Source organism: Drosophila arizonae, chromosome X (genome assembly GCF_054131065.1).
Source record: "Drosophila arizonae isolate 15081-1271.41 chromosome X, UAZ_ARI_1.0, whole genome shotgun sequence".
Classification (NCBI taxonomy): Eukaryota; Metazoa; Arthropoda; class Insecta; order Diptera; family Drosophilidae; genus Drosophila; species Drosophila arizonae.
The window spans coordinates 21,850,695-21,867,320 of NC_142927.1; the positions used below are offsets into that span (position 1 = coordinate 21,850,695).

At 38.3% G+C, this 16,626-nt stretch overlaps 1 protein-coding gene across 3 annotated transcripts in view; it reads right to left on the bottom strand.

Moving 5' to 3' along the window:
* Positions 1-16,626, bottom strand: part of RunxB (RUNX family transcription factor Runt related B) — a 43,702-nt gene that overhangs the window by 14,366 nt on the left and 12,710 nt on the right. For all 3 annotated transcript variants that reach the window (XM_089474472.1, XM_018017167.2, XM_089474473.1), the window contains one exon: positions 4,198-4,398. In XM_089474472.1, coding sequence (XP_089330598.1) covers positions 4,198-4,398 — 201 coding nt within the window. The remainder of the gene's footprint in view (positions 1-4,197; positions 4,399-16,626) is intronic.

The window sequence follows — 16,626 nt, forward strand, 5'->3', positions numbered from 1 at the left end:
CAGAAAAATAAATATGTATCTCATATGCTATTGATTTTCTTATATTTGTATTTTAGTTGCAAAAATAGAATCAAGTACATTAAATAAATATCAGAAATATGTGAGCTTGTTTAGAAAACAAGGAATAGTGAGATTGGAAATTAAAAATTATATGAGTAAAATATTTAGAATGTGTTGAATAAATATTTAAAAAAAAAAAATAAAATAAATAAATAAATAAATAAATACAAAAACTTCAGTTAAAAATTTTTTAAATTGAATTTAAGAGCCTTTAAGAACATGTATCTAGGCAAAACCCATTTTGATTGTCTTCGCTTAGTGCTTATACCCTGAATTCATAAAAAAAAAAAAAAAAAAAAAAAAATAGGAAATTACGACTCATTTGCAGTTAGCCGATTTCCGAAGGTTATATATATGTATGTATATTTATTTTTTTTTATATACAATATAATAATTTTTTTTTTTTTTTTTTTTTTTTTTTTTTTTTTGAATAATAAAGTTATTGAATATCAATATTCTTAAAAATATATGATATATTATTTTATAAAAATTTATTAATTTTTAGAACTGTTAATTCTATTTTATTTAGAATTATTTATTAATTTTTAAATATTTATGTATATTAAATATTTATATATTTATGAATATTTCAAAATTTGAAATTATATGCATGGTTATACTTTATTTCAATAAATTATAAAACTATAAATTTTCTTATTTAGGCAATTTTGTTCTTGTATTGATTTCATTTATATATACAAACTATAAGGTTGAATTTTTTTATTTATTTAAATATACGTATATGTATATGAATATTAAAAACCATAAAAAGAAAAGAATCGCTTCAATTAAATTTCAATTCATTTCACTTTTTTTTAAGGAATCGGTTTGCTATGGCCTACGTCAAATTATGGAGCAGCTTAATAAATGAACTAAATGAGAATAAGATTCCTACTCTCAGACTAAATTCATGATGTTTAATGCAATTTAAGTTATTGAGAATTTCTGCCATCTGATTCTGCTTTATCAAATTAAAAACCTTTGAGCAGATTCAAGCAAACTTAATGCTGTTTATGCGACGTTATTTCGATTATAAATCATATTGCTCTTCACACTGCACAAACCAAAGGCAATTAACAAATGCATAAACAAACTATGGAAGATCCTGTGAAATGCAATTGGTAAAGCAAATAGAAATTTACGTTTGTGTAGCTGGAAAAATTTTGTCGAAAACTTCATATTGGAAATGTTGAAAGTCAAGATTTCAATTGGCTTAGTTTATAAGAAGCCGAGGCAAAAGGGAAAGTGATAGAAGCAGAGAGACAACAGACAGCAGACAGCAGAATGCGGGCAACAGACAAATGAATGGTGCCAGCGGCCTGGGCGAGGGCAGCGGGGGCGGCGGTGGCAGTGGCAGTGGTGATGGCTGTGGTGGTTGCACCACCTAGCGAGGCATTCACCCACTTGTCGCCTCATAAATTTCATAGTGAAATTGTTAAATTTTAATAAAATCAAAGCGTATCAAACGGGATTTGTTTACCAGGCGACGATTTCGATGTCGCTGTCGCTGTCGCTGTCTAAGTCGATGCCGATGCCGATGCCGACGGCGACAGCAGCGACTTTTCACAGTCTTCGGCATTGTCCTTGCCGTGCCGTCGTTATCCTTGTTCGCAGTCTGGTTATATCGCGTGTTTATTGTTGCAACAGTCGCGCCGCGCGCTTTAAAATAATTTAAGTCTGCGCCTGATGCTGCTGCTGCTGTCGAACCGAGGGCGCGCACTGATTGCTAAGGGTTGCCTGCGGGGAGGTGACTCCGGCTGATGGCTCGGGGGTTGCTGCTCATCTTCGAATTGTGCGAGTCGAAGTTGATGCCGCTGCCGCTGCCGCTGCCGTTTTGTGACTCGTTAAAGGATTAAAATCATTTTAATGGATTTTTCAAGCTGTTGTTTTGTTATATAATTGTCGCCTCTATTCTCTCCCTATGTATGCGCGCGCGCGTGTGTGTCTGTGTGTGTGTGTGTGCATTATGGGCGCATAAATAGGGCAAACAGATGCATTGGGGTTTAACAAAAAGGCAGCGCGAATCTGTTAGCACGCCTGTCGCCAGGGCCCGGCGCCTGCCTGAGCACGCATTTGTCATCGTCCGTATGCTAATGTCCTTCGACTGTTAATGATAGCTGCCATCCAGCACGCAGCTACAGCTCTAAGACGACGAGTGCCAGCGAAAACTGGTTATGACTTAAAAAAACCTGAAGTCCCAAAAAGGTAGAGTATTTGTAGCGAGATTAGGTGGTAGAGTTAGTGTGAATGTTGGCACTCTATAGTTTCAATCGTCATAGATGAATGTCTTCTGGTTGCTTTCAAGACATCATAAATTCATGTCAATGCAGTTAGCGTGTCAAGTAGAGCAATGCATCTCATAATTATATTGATAGGAACATAGGAACAAGTAAAGCCTTTGTAGTAGGCAGTAGGGCGCCACCGACTGCATAATACTCATTAATAGCTTGGGAACAGGACTCAGAAGTCCTGAAGGTCGCTCCAATAACTTAACTGCTCCAGTTTAGAGCTCCAAAATTTCAAAATTATTTTTTTTTTAATTTTGTAATTTTTAAAATTTTCAAAACTTTAAAAATTTTCAAAACGTTTACATTTTTCGAATTTCCTATTTATTTATTTATTTTATTTTTAATTGCTAATTTTTGGCATATTAATTGAGAATGTAAAATGTAATCTAGTCGTTAAATTTACAAATATGAATCCAAACTTTCTGGCTGTAAGACTATAGAAAATCCAATATCACATTTTTAGCACACATACACCTACTTGTCGAATTGTAAACCCGACTCGAGAGCCCTGCAGAAAAGTTGAATATGGTTCTGCTTCAATCAAGATTTCTAACTCTTTTCTCTTAACACTACATACTCTTGTACTTTAGAGAGATATATGTATTTACCATTCGTCTGAATATATGTCTACACTATAGTCTAGAGTCTATATACATCCCCAGAGCAATTCCGCTTTCATACAGTACTCCCTTAACACACGACTTTTCAGTCTTATAATATAGAATGATTCCTTCCTAGGAGTCTAAGAGTATCTCCTGGAATAAAGCAAGATAAGTAATTTATACAAATTTTATACAGAAATCTATTTTCCTTTCATAAGTTACTAAATCACCACCTCTTATAAGTCTGATCATTTTTAAAGAGCAGGGATCGTAACGATTATAATTTTTATAGGAAAAAATTAAAGAATAATTATTAATTTTTGATAAATTAAAAAAAAAATATATTTAATTATTAAAATTGATTTTTATGATATTGATTTTATTATAAAAATCAAAAGTAAGAGTTATAATTTGATTTTTATATAAAAATTGTTCTGTAATCATTATTTTTAATCTTTATCATAAAAATCAATTTTAATAATTAAATATATTTTTTTTAATCAAAAATTACAAATAAAAGTTTATCTTTTTTTTTAATTCGCCATATAAGAAATCCTTGTGTGTTTTTCTCTTTCTTCTTGGGAGTTCTTTTGACCCTAAATTTTTTTAAATGCGTAACTCTTATTTGCGGTCCCTGCTAAAGAAACAAAGACTGTCTAAGCTCGTAAACTCAAGCAAGAGTCCAAGTCTATATTTATACACCTTCCATATAGAAATCTACTCCCCTTTCATTAAGTACTAAATCACTTGTAGGTCTGATATTATAGTCTGCTTCTTTCTGAGCACACTTAATCAGACTTCTCTCTTCTAGTGGCATCTAAATAGAATCCAAGTGAATGTTGATGCAGCCAACTCTTAAATACTTTCTATAGGGTAATCGATTTCCATTTCATGCAATGTAAATCTTCTACTTATTTATCAATCCCTTAATCCATTTATTGGCATTTGACTTGGATAATAGCCAAATTTACAGCTAGGCATATCTAATTGCCTGTCATCAGCTGAGTTTCGTAATAAAGTAATCTGATCCGCTTTTAATAAAAAAGTCTCCGTTGCCTCTGGCCAGATGGAGTAGATGAAGCTAATGCGCCCCTCGCTGCTGTTTAACCCTTAGAATAGACATGTTTCTATAAACAAATGATTAGGGCTTATCGTGCGTAACGACATCAATACCTGGCCTAACGAGCAGCGTGGCGCCTGGGGGCACTGAGGGGTGACTGAGGGAAGGAGGGAAGCGGCTTACATACCTGGCAACTTAAAGGGTAATCCGGCCATAAGTGGATCCGGGCCAAAACGCTGTGGTCCAAATGCGAACGGATGAAAGCCCTGATGGCGCACCTTCGAGCGTGGCTCACGTGGCCCATCTACCGTTACCTTGATGGCCTTCGTATAGGTGGCGATCTGTATCGGATTCGTTGAGATGACAATTGTCAGCGTAAAGCTCTTACCTTGAAGAGAGAGAGAGAGAGAGAGAGTGAGAGAGAGAGGATGGGAGGGATTGAGTATGTGATTTGGGTATAAAACAAGATTTAAAGCAAATCGAAATCGAAATCGAAATCGAAGTCTATCCAACCCATTTCACAGGCTCTGCCTGTTGTTGTCCAATTATATCGCATGCACTTGTGAACTGAAGTGCATGTGGCATGTGCAGCATGCCTCACGCTCAATTAGCCCGCACTGAATTGGCCAAGTCATCATTAACTAAACACGGCAGCCGCGCAGACAATACATGATTGAATGATTGAACTGATTGATTAACCAGGCAACGTTCGCAGGTGTGGCTGGGTGTGTGTGTGTGTATGTGTGTCTTTGTCTGATTGTTAGCAAATGCATTGGTCAGACAGTGAACTGCAATATTAAGTAACTTTGGCATGGCAACCCTATATAGTGGTTGCGCATGCCAGAGTTGCCATAACAGCCAGCACGTCAATGGACCCCACTGGGCTGTCGCACACACCCCCGCCCATGCCCTCCCACGCCCACGCCCACGCCCAGACCAAAAACTTGAAATATTTGAAATATTCATAAGGCATGAACTTTCGAATTGTGAACAAGAATGAAAATGCCATTTCCCAGCGCAATCGCTGACATCGCTCACTCCACTCCACTCCACTCCACTCCTTAGCTTCCATTCGAAAAAGGGGCGCAAATACGAAATGCGTGGCGCAAACACTTTGAATGCCAAACGCATGAGTTAATCAGCAAATATGAATATTTAGCTGAAGCTGAAGCGTTTAACCTTGTCCGAACGAACACACAATCTCATCTCAGCTCGGCTGGGCTAATTGAGTGCGACTTTTGAGACGAAATTATAGAAATTCTCTGTTAAAATACTTTTAGAAATACTAGGTATACGACACAATATCGAAGAGACAAAATATGTAATCATATCAATTAAGTACTAAATGTATATAGTTTAGTTAGTATATTGTTTTTTTATGAGATAATTTATGAAAATATAGGGAAATCTTTAAAATATAGAATTTCATAATAGAAAAATACATATAATTTTTAAAGGTATACCTTAACAATATTAGGATTTTATGTTTTGAGCACCGAAATAAGAAAACTAAACAAAATTTGAACAATTCTTAAAAATTCTAGACATACTGCTACATAGAAGTCAAAATTGTATTAGGAAATTAAAATTTTTTAATAAGAATATATAACTTTTTTAAAGTATACAGTATATACAGTATAAGTGTGTAAAATTAATAAAAAAAAATAATTTAAATAAATTTTTAAAAATAAAATATAACAAAGTAAAATCATTGGAAAATATTTGTTTCCGAATCAATCAATCAATAAAAGAAATCTACTTTTTATTTTCGAATGAAAAAAATAGAATAAGTGTGTAAAATGAATACAAAAAGAATTAATGAAATTAAAATGAAAAAAAAAAAAAAAAAAAAATTAAAAAAGGCAAAGTAAAATCATTTTAAAATAATCGTTCCGAGATATTAATCAATAAAAAAAATCTACAATTTTTTATTTTGGAATGAAAATATTAGAAAATTTGCAAATATAAATCAATTATGATATTTGTTTTTCTTTATTTTAATTATAAGAAAAATTAAATAAACACAACAACACAATAAAAATCTTTTTAAATAGAATTATTTACATAAAAATTTGTTATAAATTGGGTTTCTTTATTTTAATTATATGAAAAAAAAAATAAATTATACATACAAAAGGAACATCAATATTTACAATAGATAAAAATATATACAGTAAATCATATAAAGAACTCGTTTCTTTAAATATATTATAAACAAAAATTAAAACGTGCATTGAACTAAAATAGTTTTCCAAGCTCATAGAGTAAGCGAAATCTTTTATCTACAGACTGATGTATAGAGACATACACACATACATATGTATGTATAATTCAAGTGTTTGCTAAGAAACATTATTGGCATATTCGATAATCAGCTATAACACACACACACACACACACACTCATGAGCGAAACTTGACTTAGTTAACCAAATGGGAGAGTGACTCTCGCTGATGATGCGAATGATGTTTTGCTTGCCCATTGGAAACATGGCCCGACCGTAACTCATTTGCAAGCTTTTGCTGCAGAAGGACACGAATAACACGCGAAGAGCAAACAAAGTTCTTAGATTAATATTAAATTAAACGAAGCATGCAAAAAATGCTGGAGGGCGGCAATCATTAGGGCAGGGGCGGCAACAACAAGAAGAGTGGAGCCACCCAAGATCCAGCGAGGGTCGGCCAACAAATATATTGCCTGCTTGTGGCAGAAGGCAGGGGGCAGGCGGCTGGCAGGAGGCGGGAGGCGGGAGGCGACAAATGGTATAAGGCATGCGGCAGTCAAGAAGAAAACCCAAGAAACCTACACAAGAAAACAAATGAACATAAACAGACGAAACGAACCAAGAAAACCAACAAAATGAAATGAAACTTTTTTAATTATGCGCCCCACACAGCCAGGCCAAGTCGTAGGCGAGCGAGCGAGCAACAAGCGAGCAGCGGCCATGGGTAGTTGGTTTTTGGCGAGGGGGCGTGGCAGCAGCTACAGCAAGCGTCAACAAACTAACGAAGTGGTAAGCTAAAGGAGAGCCCAACACCCAACACCCAACAGCCAACAGCCAACAGCCAACAGACGCCAGGCGAGACGACAGGCCGATGGGGCACAAAGTGGCTAAGACAAAAGACTTGAATGTTGCGTCGACGGCGTTTTGCCAAATGAGCAAATATTGCAAATAAATCTGTTGCTGTTAGCCATTTTGTGCACTGTCCCACTGACGTGGGTGTGGGTGTGGGCGTGGGCGTGGGCGTGGCAACAAAAGGCAACGGCAACGGCAACGGCGGCAAAGAACTTTCCTGCTAATAAGATGAAAACCATTAAAAGTCGACACAAGTCGCGTCCGTTGCAAACCAAAGGAGAGCACAGCAAAGAATGAGCAAGAAAATGAGGATGAGGAGCAGGAGTGGGACGAGTGGAGAGCAGGGAGCTGGGACGTAACAGGATGCTGGCTGCTGGCTGACAGGCAGCCAGAAGCCGGGTTAAAATGCTGTAATTTTCGCAACAAAGCAAAAATTATCACCACTTTGCAAAAGGCGACAGCGACGAGAAAAGCTCTGCACCCTTTTCAACTATGCATGTGTGTGTGTGCTCGCGCGTGTATATGTGTGTGTGTGTGTGTGTGTGTGTGAAGCAGACGCTAAGTGATTTTAAAACAAAGTTTTTCAAACGTTTAACGTTACAATTTTGCCAAGTGTAATAGAAAATGTTACGTTTGCCGCTGGCTCGTCTGCATTTTAACTTTCGATGCTGATAATGAAGCCAGAAGCAAAGCCCAGAGCCATTGCCATAGTCAGTGCCAAGAGGGTTCGCACACTGCGCATAGGCAATTTAATGGCACTGTCGTCACACAACCCAGCAGCCCCCAAACGGCTGCTCCTGCTCCTGCTGCTGCTGCTACGGCTCCTGCTGCTGCTGCTGCGGCTCCTGCTCCTGCTGCTGTTGTGTTAATGTCGTTAGTAGCATGGCGCCATAATTATAATTTGACATAAGACAAGAAGTCTGAGGTTGACAACAAAATGACATTTTAAATACACACTCCAACGGCGGCATTCAATGAATGAGTGGACAACCCTCCGACGTTGGCACAAACGAAACCAGCCCCAACTACCCCACCACCCCAGCCACCCCACTACACACACACACACAGAGCAACGAGCACCAGCATCATCTATTAAGCAGTCGCACATCTTGGCTCTGTGTGCGTATTTAGACACTTAACAGATCATAATTTTAACACTTTGCCTAATGCCCATGGAACGTTTAATGGAACTGCCAGCAAGCAGCAAGAGAGAGAGAGAGAGAGAGAGTGGGACAGGGCGTGGCAGGGCGGGGGGCAGAACTTTGCGAGAATCTCTGCAGATTAACAAAGACTTAATACGACCTGTGCATTAAATCGCCTCTCAGCAGATTTCAAGCTGCAGCCGGACCTGAGTTTGCTTTTATTTTCGACCAAGGCGGGCTCATTATGGGGAGACACTCTTGACCTCAAATATTTGGAATTTGCCGGCAATCTCGAGCAGTAGAATTCTTTAGATTTCGTTTGCTTATTTTATTTGCTAACTGAAAAGACTTGAACAACTAATTGCAAATAAAAATCCCATTCGGGTTGTGTAATCCGATTTATATGCCAACAATTTCAGGCATAAACATATTTTTTGAACATGCCAGTGCTTTTTACTGTCCTTGGCCTCCCTCTGTGTCTCCCTCTATGACTTAAAATTCTCTCTGTGTCTTTATATTACTCACTATTTCTGTATATATAAATCTCATTCTCTTCCTTTTCTCTCCCTCTCTCTCTCTCTCTCTCTATCAATCTCTTTCTCTCTCTCTCTCTCTCTGCCTTGCATGTCTTCACTTTTTCTCTTTCTTCTTTCTGTTTTGCTGTCTTTATCCCTATCATTTTCCCTTTCCCTATATATCTCTTTTCACATTTAACACTCATTTTCTCTATCTCTCTCCTCCTCTCCAGCTCTCATTATTTTTCTCGCTGCTGGTTTCCCTCTTTTCTCATTCTCTCCATCTCTCTCTCCCTCTCACTCTTTTATCTCTTGCACATATCTCTTTCCTCTACACATTTATTTTGCTTTCTCTCTCTCCTGTGTCTCTTTCTTGCCCTATCTATATACATATATTTCTATCTACCCCTCTCACTCTCTTTCGCTGTTTCTCTCTCTGTCTACCTCATCCCCTCTCAGAACATTTTTCTGCACTTCCTTCACAAATTGCATTTCAAGTAGCTTTAAAACAACACGCTCTAAACGAAAATTCGAGACTTTTCACTGTTTCTTATTCTTGTGCCTCATTCTCTCCCACCAGCTCTCCGGGCTCTGTCCATACCCCGCCCCAGCTTCCTCTCTGTCTGGCATAAATATTCATATGTTTATTTTATACGTTTTGCCAACGAAAACGCTGCACTTTCTTTCTGTCTTCACTTCTGGCGCCCCAGCCCAGCCCAGTCCAGCCCAGGCCAGGGCAGCCCAGCCCAAGCTACCCGAGCGCCACACGCTTTATAACTGCCAGCTTAGAGTTTTTCGATTTCCACTAACCGTTTTCCCTATTTGCGTTTATGTCCAAGTGGGTATATACATTTTGATGCGGGCAATTGACAAATTAATTGATTGATAATGCATTTATAATTATAATTAAATTATAATGAAATTATAATGTATATATCATAGATCATAGATATATACCATAGATCATAGATCGACACAGAGCAAAAATCTGCATATCTAGTTATAAATTAACCCAGAAATATTGTTTATCCTGTGTGTTGCTCAAGTTAACATAAATTTATTTATTTTAAATTCAAAATTAAAAATAGCCAATATAATAATAAAGTCTTTTGGCTTGAGTTTTGCATCAATAAAATATTATTACTCACTCCGTAATAATAATTATTAATGAATTAGTTTTTTAATAATTTAATTGTCTACCTTGATTCACTTCGTAATTATATTTAATATAATACAATTTATTAATAAATTTAATTTATTAATAAATTTTTTAATAATTTTATTTATTTTTCCTTGAGACTAATATTTTGTGTTTATTATATGTATATCTTATTCGTTAGCTGTGAAACAAATTTGAACATTATTTCTCCAACTTTACATACATAGCTATAGGTATCATATGCGTTGGTAACCCACTTTATAGTCGGGCCTCTTCATATTGGGAGAGCCAAGCATAAAGCAGCTAATTATTCAAGAAATATAAATATAAAACCAAATATTTGTATACAATTTATTTATTTACATTTCTTGGAAACAACTTTCATGTATGCAATTCCTATGTTTGCTATAAATGTAAACTAACTTAACATTATGCAATTTAGGGCACTCGAAGTCTAACCTACTCGAAATGCTCATAAATTCCTTTGCGAAATTGCTTTTTATTTAGCTTAAAACGTGTAAAATATTTTTTTTTTAATATTCGAAATAAATACATATATATAGACCATTTGGGCAGTGAGCAAAGCTTAATATTTACTATATATTTATGAATATATTTTCTGTCATCTTCTGTCTTAGCAGCTAGCTTTTGCTCAAAGACAGCTTTTGCTTCTAGCCATAGACCTAGGGTATTTACCGTTCGACAAAAGGGTAGCCGACTGTTCTTTTGCTGTTTGGCTTGTGCTCATGATACATTTGTTGTTTTCAGCTTTTGGCATTTGTCGCCGCTTTGCCGTTGGCTTTCACTAATGTGAGGGCGGTGATGGAGGAGGCGGTTGGCGGTGGGGCGGAGGCTGGATGCTGGGGTTCAGGGCATGGTTTAATAATCATAAATTTTAACCCTTTTTAGCGCGACACTTGCTGCTTTTTTTTTGCCTCCAGTGTTGTTGTTGTTGTTTTTGTTATGCTGACATCCGTTTTGTTCTTTGGCAGCCGTTTAACCCGATTTGTAATACATGGCCCAAGGGCAGTGTCAGTGACGTTGACTTTTACTGCTGCTGTTGTTGTTGTTGTTGTTGTTGTCGACTGTTGCTGCCAATGATGTGAACGCGCAAATTGCCCAAATGCCACCACAGACGAAATGCAGCAACAGCAGAAGGAGCAGCAGGAGCAGCAGCAGCAGCAGGAGCAAGAGCAGCAGCAGCCAAAAAGGAAATTAAATTTCCAGCAAAGTCAAATATTATATTGGCAATAAATGAAGACGCAGCAGACGCGACACGATGCTACCAGCAATTACTTTGGCCTGAATCAGTCGGCTGGCAGAGCTGCTGCTCCTGCTGTTGCTGCTGCTGCTGCTGCTGCTACTGCTGGTGGTGGGTTTTCTCGCTAAATATACGAGTTGATATGGCGAGAATGCGATGCCAGCAAACAGGAAGCCGGAATCGACGTTTATTAAAACGGAAACTCGAGACATTTGTGCGGCGGCACAAGAAAGAAGCAATGCGACTTTCACGATAAGCCCAAAGACGATGGCCATGGCAATGGCGAAAGCAAAGGCAAAGGCAAAAAGTAACAAAGCAGACGCTGCCAAGGACATAATTCCGTCTTAGCTTTGCCAATGGCAAACAATGTCCTTGGCCGACGGCAGCGCTGGCCCTGATGCTGCCTGACTGATAAGCAATCGCCCATCAGGTCCAACAGCCCTCAGGCCCAACCCCAGCGCCAGCCCCAGCCCCAGCCCCAGCCCCAGACAGTGCCCAAAATGTAGATTCACAGAGCTTGAAAATGACCAACGGGGAGCAGCAGCCAAAGGCCGCTAAATTGCAATTTTCAAGATTTAAGCGTGAACAATAAATGTCACATAATCTGTAAGTAGCTAAATAAAAGCGCCCGCAGCCAAGTGACTCCCAAAAAGCAGGACCTGGCCATCGTCCCGGTCTTGATCTCGGCCCCTGTTCCGGCATCTCTCGCTATTTAATTTAATTTATCGCATTTTAAACAGACGACAAACAATAAAATGTAGCGACAGCTTCAACAAAATAATACAACAAATTTATTTCTTGTTTGCTTCCCTTTGGCCGGCCTCTGGGCCAGACGCATTGATTGCGGCTTTGTCTTTTATGTCTCTCAGCCAGAGGGTCACACAACATGGCCAACAGAAGGGCCTACAAAGCAATTTGTTAACATTTCACACGATAAGCGCCAGCAATAGGGAGTGTAACGAAGTTGTTGCGAAAGCATCTGGATAACGGCATTAAATTATAATAATTATAATTGCAATTCTCTCTGCTCAAAATCATACAACAAATTTTAGGATAAATGGCAAAGAGGAGGCTGCACAGCTTGGTAAGATAATATATATTATTTTTAACTATAAATATATATATTTAAATAGAGTAGATTCCCAAATGGCAGGGAGATCAGTTTCTTTTTTTTTTTTTTTTTTTTTTGTTTTGATTTACACAGAAATTAAAATTATCTAGAACGAATTTCTTTCAAGGGGATAGATTTTTTTTTTCAATTTATCGCGATTTAGCGAAGTACGAATTATGGAGACTCGACTGCATATGCGTATACATACATATATAAGCATATATTCCAAATATCAAGTCTCTAGCTGATAGAGCATATCCCGACTTGCCAATCTGCTACGTTGATGATAAGATGAGAGAACTGACAATTAAATACTACAAATTCGAAATCTCCAGCTTCAAGAGACAGACGTTATACAGACGGATAGAGGAAGGGACGAACGAGGACGAACACTGGATGTAAGCTAATTGCTTTGATCTTGAAAAGTAAATTTATTTCATTTTATTTTAATTTAATTTATTTCTTATTGTGAAGTGAAGAATCTGCACATCAAATTCTATGCTCTCATCAATGAATCGCTATTCCGGTTTCATCAAATGATTTGAGCTAAGCCATTTAATTGTCTTCCAGCTGGAAGACTGTCAAAAGCAGCTGTGCTGCTCTTGTGCTCTCTTTCACTCTCTCTCACTCTTGCTCTCTCTCTCTCTCTCTCTCTCTGCTGGATGCCTCGCCACCTGTGACCCGATGCGGGCAGGCAAGAAAAGCCTATGACACATTTCATTATACAAATATCAATTAAGCCCATTGCAAATACTAATTGTGAGTGTAGGCGAAGGACACTAGCTGCCACCACCGAGCATGGGCAGCACCACCATTGACACCAACACCAACACCAACAGCAACACCAGCACCACCACCACCAGGCTCAGCATCAGCAACACCCAAAATAGCAACAAGACGTGGCACAACAGACGCTAGCCGCCCCCCACTCCCTTCTCCTGCTCCTGCTCCTGCTCCGCTCAGCTGCCACATGCACAGGCATATATGGGCCTGGCGTGGCATAAGGGCTGACTCAAGGCTGCAAATGTTAATGAAAATTAAAAATTCAACATCAAACTGAGCGACGAAGGACGAAGGACGACACAGGATTCGTCAACATCAAACGGAGACGAAGAACCCAAATATATACTTATACGAGCCGGTGGACTGGGCTCGGGGCTGGGGCACATCTCCAGAAAGAAGTGTTAATGTGTTATCTGATTTATTTATGTTAAGCTCATGTGTGAGTGTGCGTGTGTGTGTGTGTGTGTGTTATGGCAGCGTCTATGTGTGTGCGTGCTTGTAAATTGCTTAAATTTGTGGAAATCGTGACTTCAATTAAATTCCATTCGATACTCAAGGAATTTTCAACTGATGATGCGCAAGTAATTTCGGAAATTGGATACTGTATGCCAACTGCAAACATGCAAACAAACAAACAATCAAACAAACAAACTTGTGTGTGTATTGCTCACTGTTTGAGTGTGCGTGTGTGTGTGTGTGTGCTTGCGCGCGTGTGTATATGTACTTTTGTATTAAATCAAATTTTAATTGCGCATACTTGTCCCTCAGCAAATATTTGCAGCGAGCTCGCCGCCTTTGACTCGCCTGCCTCTGCTAGCCAAAATGCTAAAGCGACAAGGAATGTAAGGCAACACAGCCAACACAGCCAACCGACCAAATGTGCCCACACACACACACACACACACACACACACAGAAACAAACAATCTCTCTCAGTCACCAATGGTCCGCAAACAAATATTATGAGGAAACAAACAAGCAGACCTGAATTTTAATAAACCACCAATGACGCTTTAATACCCTGACCAAGAGGTATTTTAATTAAAGACCATAGCCCATTGAAATGCAGCTCTACCAGATCCAGTGCCAAAACAATGCAGTTGACCAGCACAAAAAAAATGTAGTTGTATAACATGCCAGAGTCATCACAGCTCTTAAGTCTTATCAAAATCGATAATTATCGACATATTTCGCCGATTGATAGTAAAAGTTGGCAGATAGTATACATAGGAGCTTATTGAAGCCTGAGAAGTAGACATAATGTCGGTATGTATCCGGAAGATATTATCTTCTTTAATATATCGATTATTATCGATAACACGCGTGCTCCTCAGGACTCTGCCAGATGGTATTCTATAAGTAAAGAATTGATTTCGATTTTGTTTTACTTGGGTTTCGATATGTCTAATATACACGGTATTCTCGAAATAATATTCCCTCGCGTTCTTTTAACTTACTGCAACAACACAATAGAGGAATATTGAGTGCGAGCAATTTTTACAGCTCGTTGGCTTCATGCAATCTTTAAAAAGTTTTCTTGCATCGGGTCATGAAAACCGGAAGTTATTCAATAATGAATGTTTCATGGCATAAATAACAGTTAAAAAGCCGTTATTTATAGCTTTAAGTGGCAAGAAATGTATTGGATGGAATTTGAAAAAAAAAAAAAACAAAAAAAAATCAAAAGGGCTAGAAAAAGAAGAAGCTCTATACAAATAAATTTTTAAAAATAATATTCCAAAAAAAAAAATATATTAAATATGAATATATATATACATTTTTTTTTTTTTTTAAAGTTAATAAAAATTATATTTAAAAAATATATATAGTAAGTTATAAAAAAAAAAAACTAAATAAAAATATTGAAGATAAATAAAAAAATAAGAAAAGAATCAATAGTAAAAAAATCATTTTTTTTAATATATATATTAATTGAAGAAATGCAAATATATAAATATAAAATAAGTAATGGATAATAATAAAATAATGAGCAAATATATATATACACATACTGTAATGTATAATCATTAATTAAAACCAGAATATTTATTTATCAGAAATATTTATCAACTATATTTAGCGATTGCAGCTGAATTCATTTGGCGCTTGCCCTAAACAGTCGAAAATGCAACTTTGAAGCTCTTCGCTCGAGTTTATTAAAGTGCTCTGTGTCACTTTGTATACATATACATATACAAATACATATATATGTATATGTATGTCTTCATGGAAATCGCCCAACTTCAGCCCGTCTAATGCCAGAAGAAAACTGTTTTGGCATTATGTAAGCTAAGCTAAGCGGCTGCGTTGCAAATCTGTCAAATGTCAGCGCCAGCAGCGACGCGACGCGACTTGAGGCGACCCAAGGCGACGTCGACGTTGGCTCATTAGAGAAACAAAAAACAACAACAACTGGGAGAAGAAGAAGCGAAAATAAAGTGTGCCCCAGTTGACGGCTAGATGCCAGTTTTCAACTCTCTCACTGTAGCTGACACCTGGCAAAACTTTGCCAGTCGCCGGGCGAACAAAATGGCGACGTCGGCCTCAGTGCAACCATTTTGGCCGGGTGTTTATCACATTGCTGCTATTAATTAAGCTTAACGAGGTTACCGTTCGCAACCACACCCAGTCAAGCAGAGGGCGGCCGAGAGAGAGGGGGAGAGAGAAAGGAGGGGTGGCAGCTGGGTAGAGTGACAGAGAGAGAGAGAGAGAGAGGGAGAGAAGGAGAGAGCGCGCGGCAGGTGGGTAGATGGGGTTAGCCAAGGCATCTTGGGCTGACGCCGTGCCAGTCCCCAGGCAACTTAATAATGAAATTTCGCCCTCATCTCATTAAAAGTCTTAAGCATTTCCAGGCAGCAAATTGATGTGTGTGTGCTATGCTAAAAGGGTTCCACAGCCACCAGCCTGGGCAACAGGCAGTGAGTGGGCGGCTGTCGCTTAGGATCAAGAGCAGATCAACCAGCCACGCCCAGCGCAGCGCCCAAAAACAGCATTTGCTACACAAAGAAGCCAACAAACAAAATACAAAAAGAACAGAAACAAAAAAAAAAAAAAATATACGTCAGGCAGTTCCCAGTTAACAGTTACCCGTCGTTGCCCGTTACCCGCTGCCCGTTGCCCGCTGCCAGATGGCAGCTGCCAGCGCTGCCAACACTGTGGCGCATATTTAATTTTTAATGAAGTTTAATGGATGCCGGAAGCTTTAAGATGGCAGCTGGAAGATGGCTGAGAAAAGCCAACGTAGCGGAATACGCCCCAAAAATAAGTATATGCCAACATATTGTTTACTCTGCAGCTTAGAGCCGCTGCCGGCGCATTTCCTCAAAGCCCCGAGACTTGGCATACCATTGCGGAGGTCAAACAAATGTCTTAAATAGGCATCCCACTTCAATAATTCAAGCACTCCGGATATACGCACTTCCATAATGTATATATTATATATGTATATACATCATCTCAGCTCTAGGTGAGCCCTAATCAATCTTATGCGCATCTAATTAGTCCCACATGACTCACAAGACACACAAATACTGATTCAGTCAAATTAAAGGAAAATGTAAACGTAGTTCT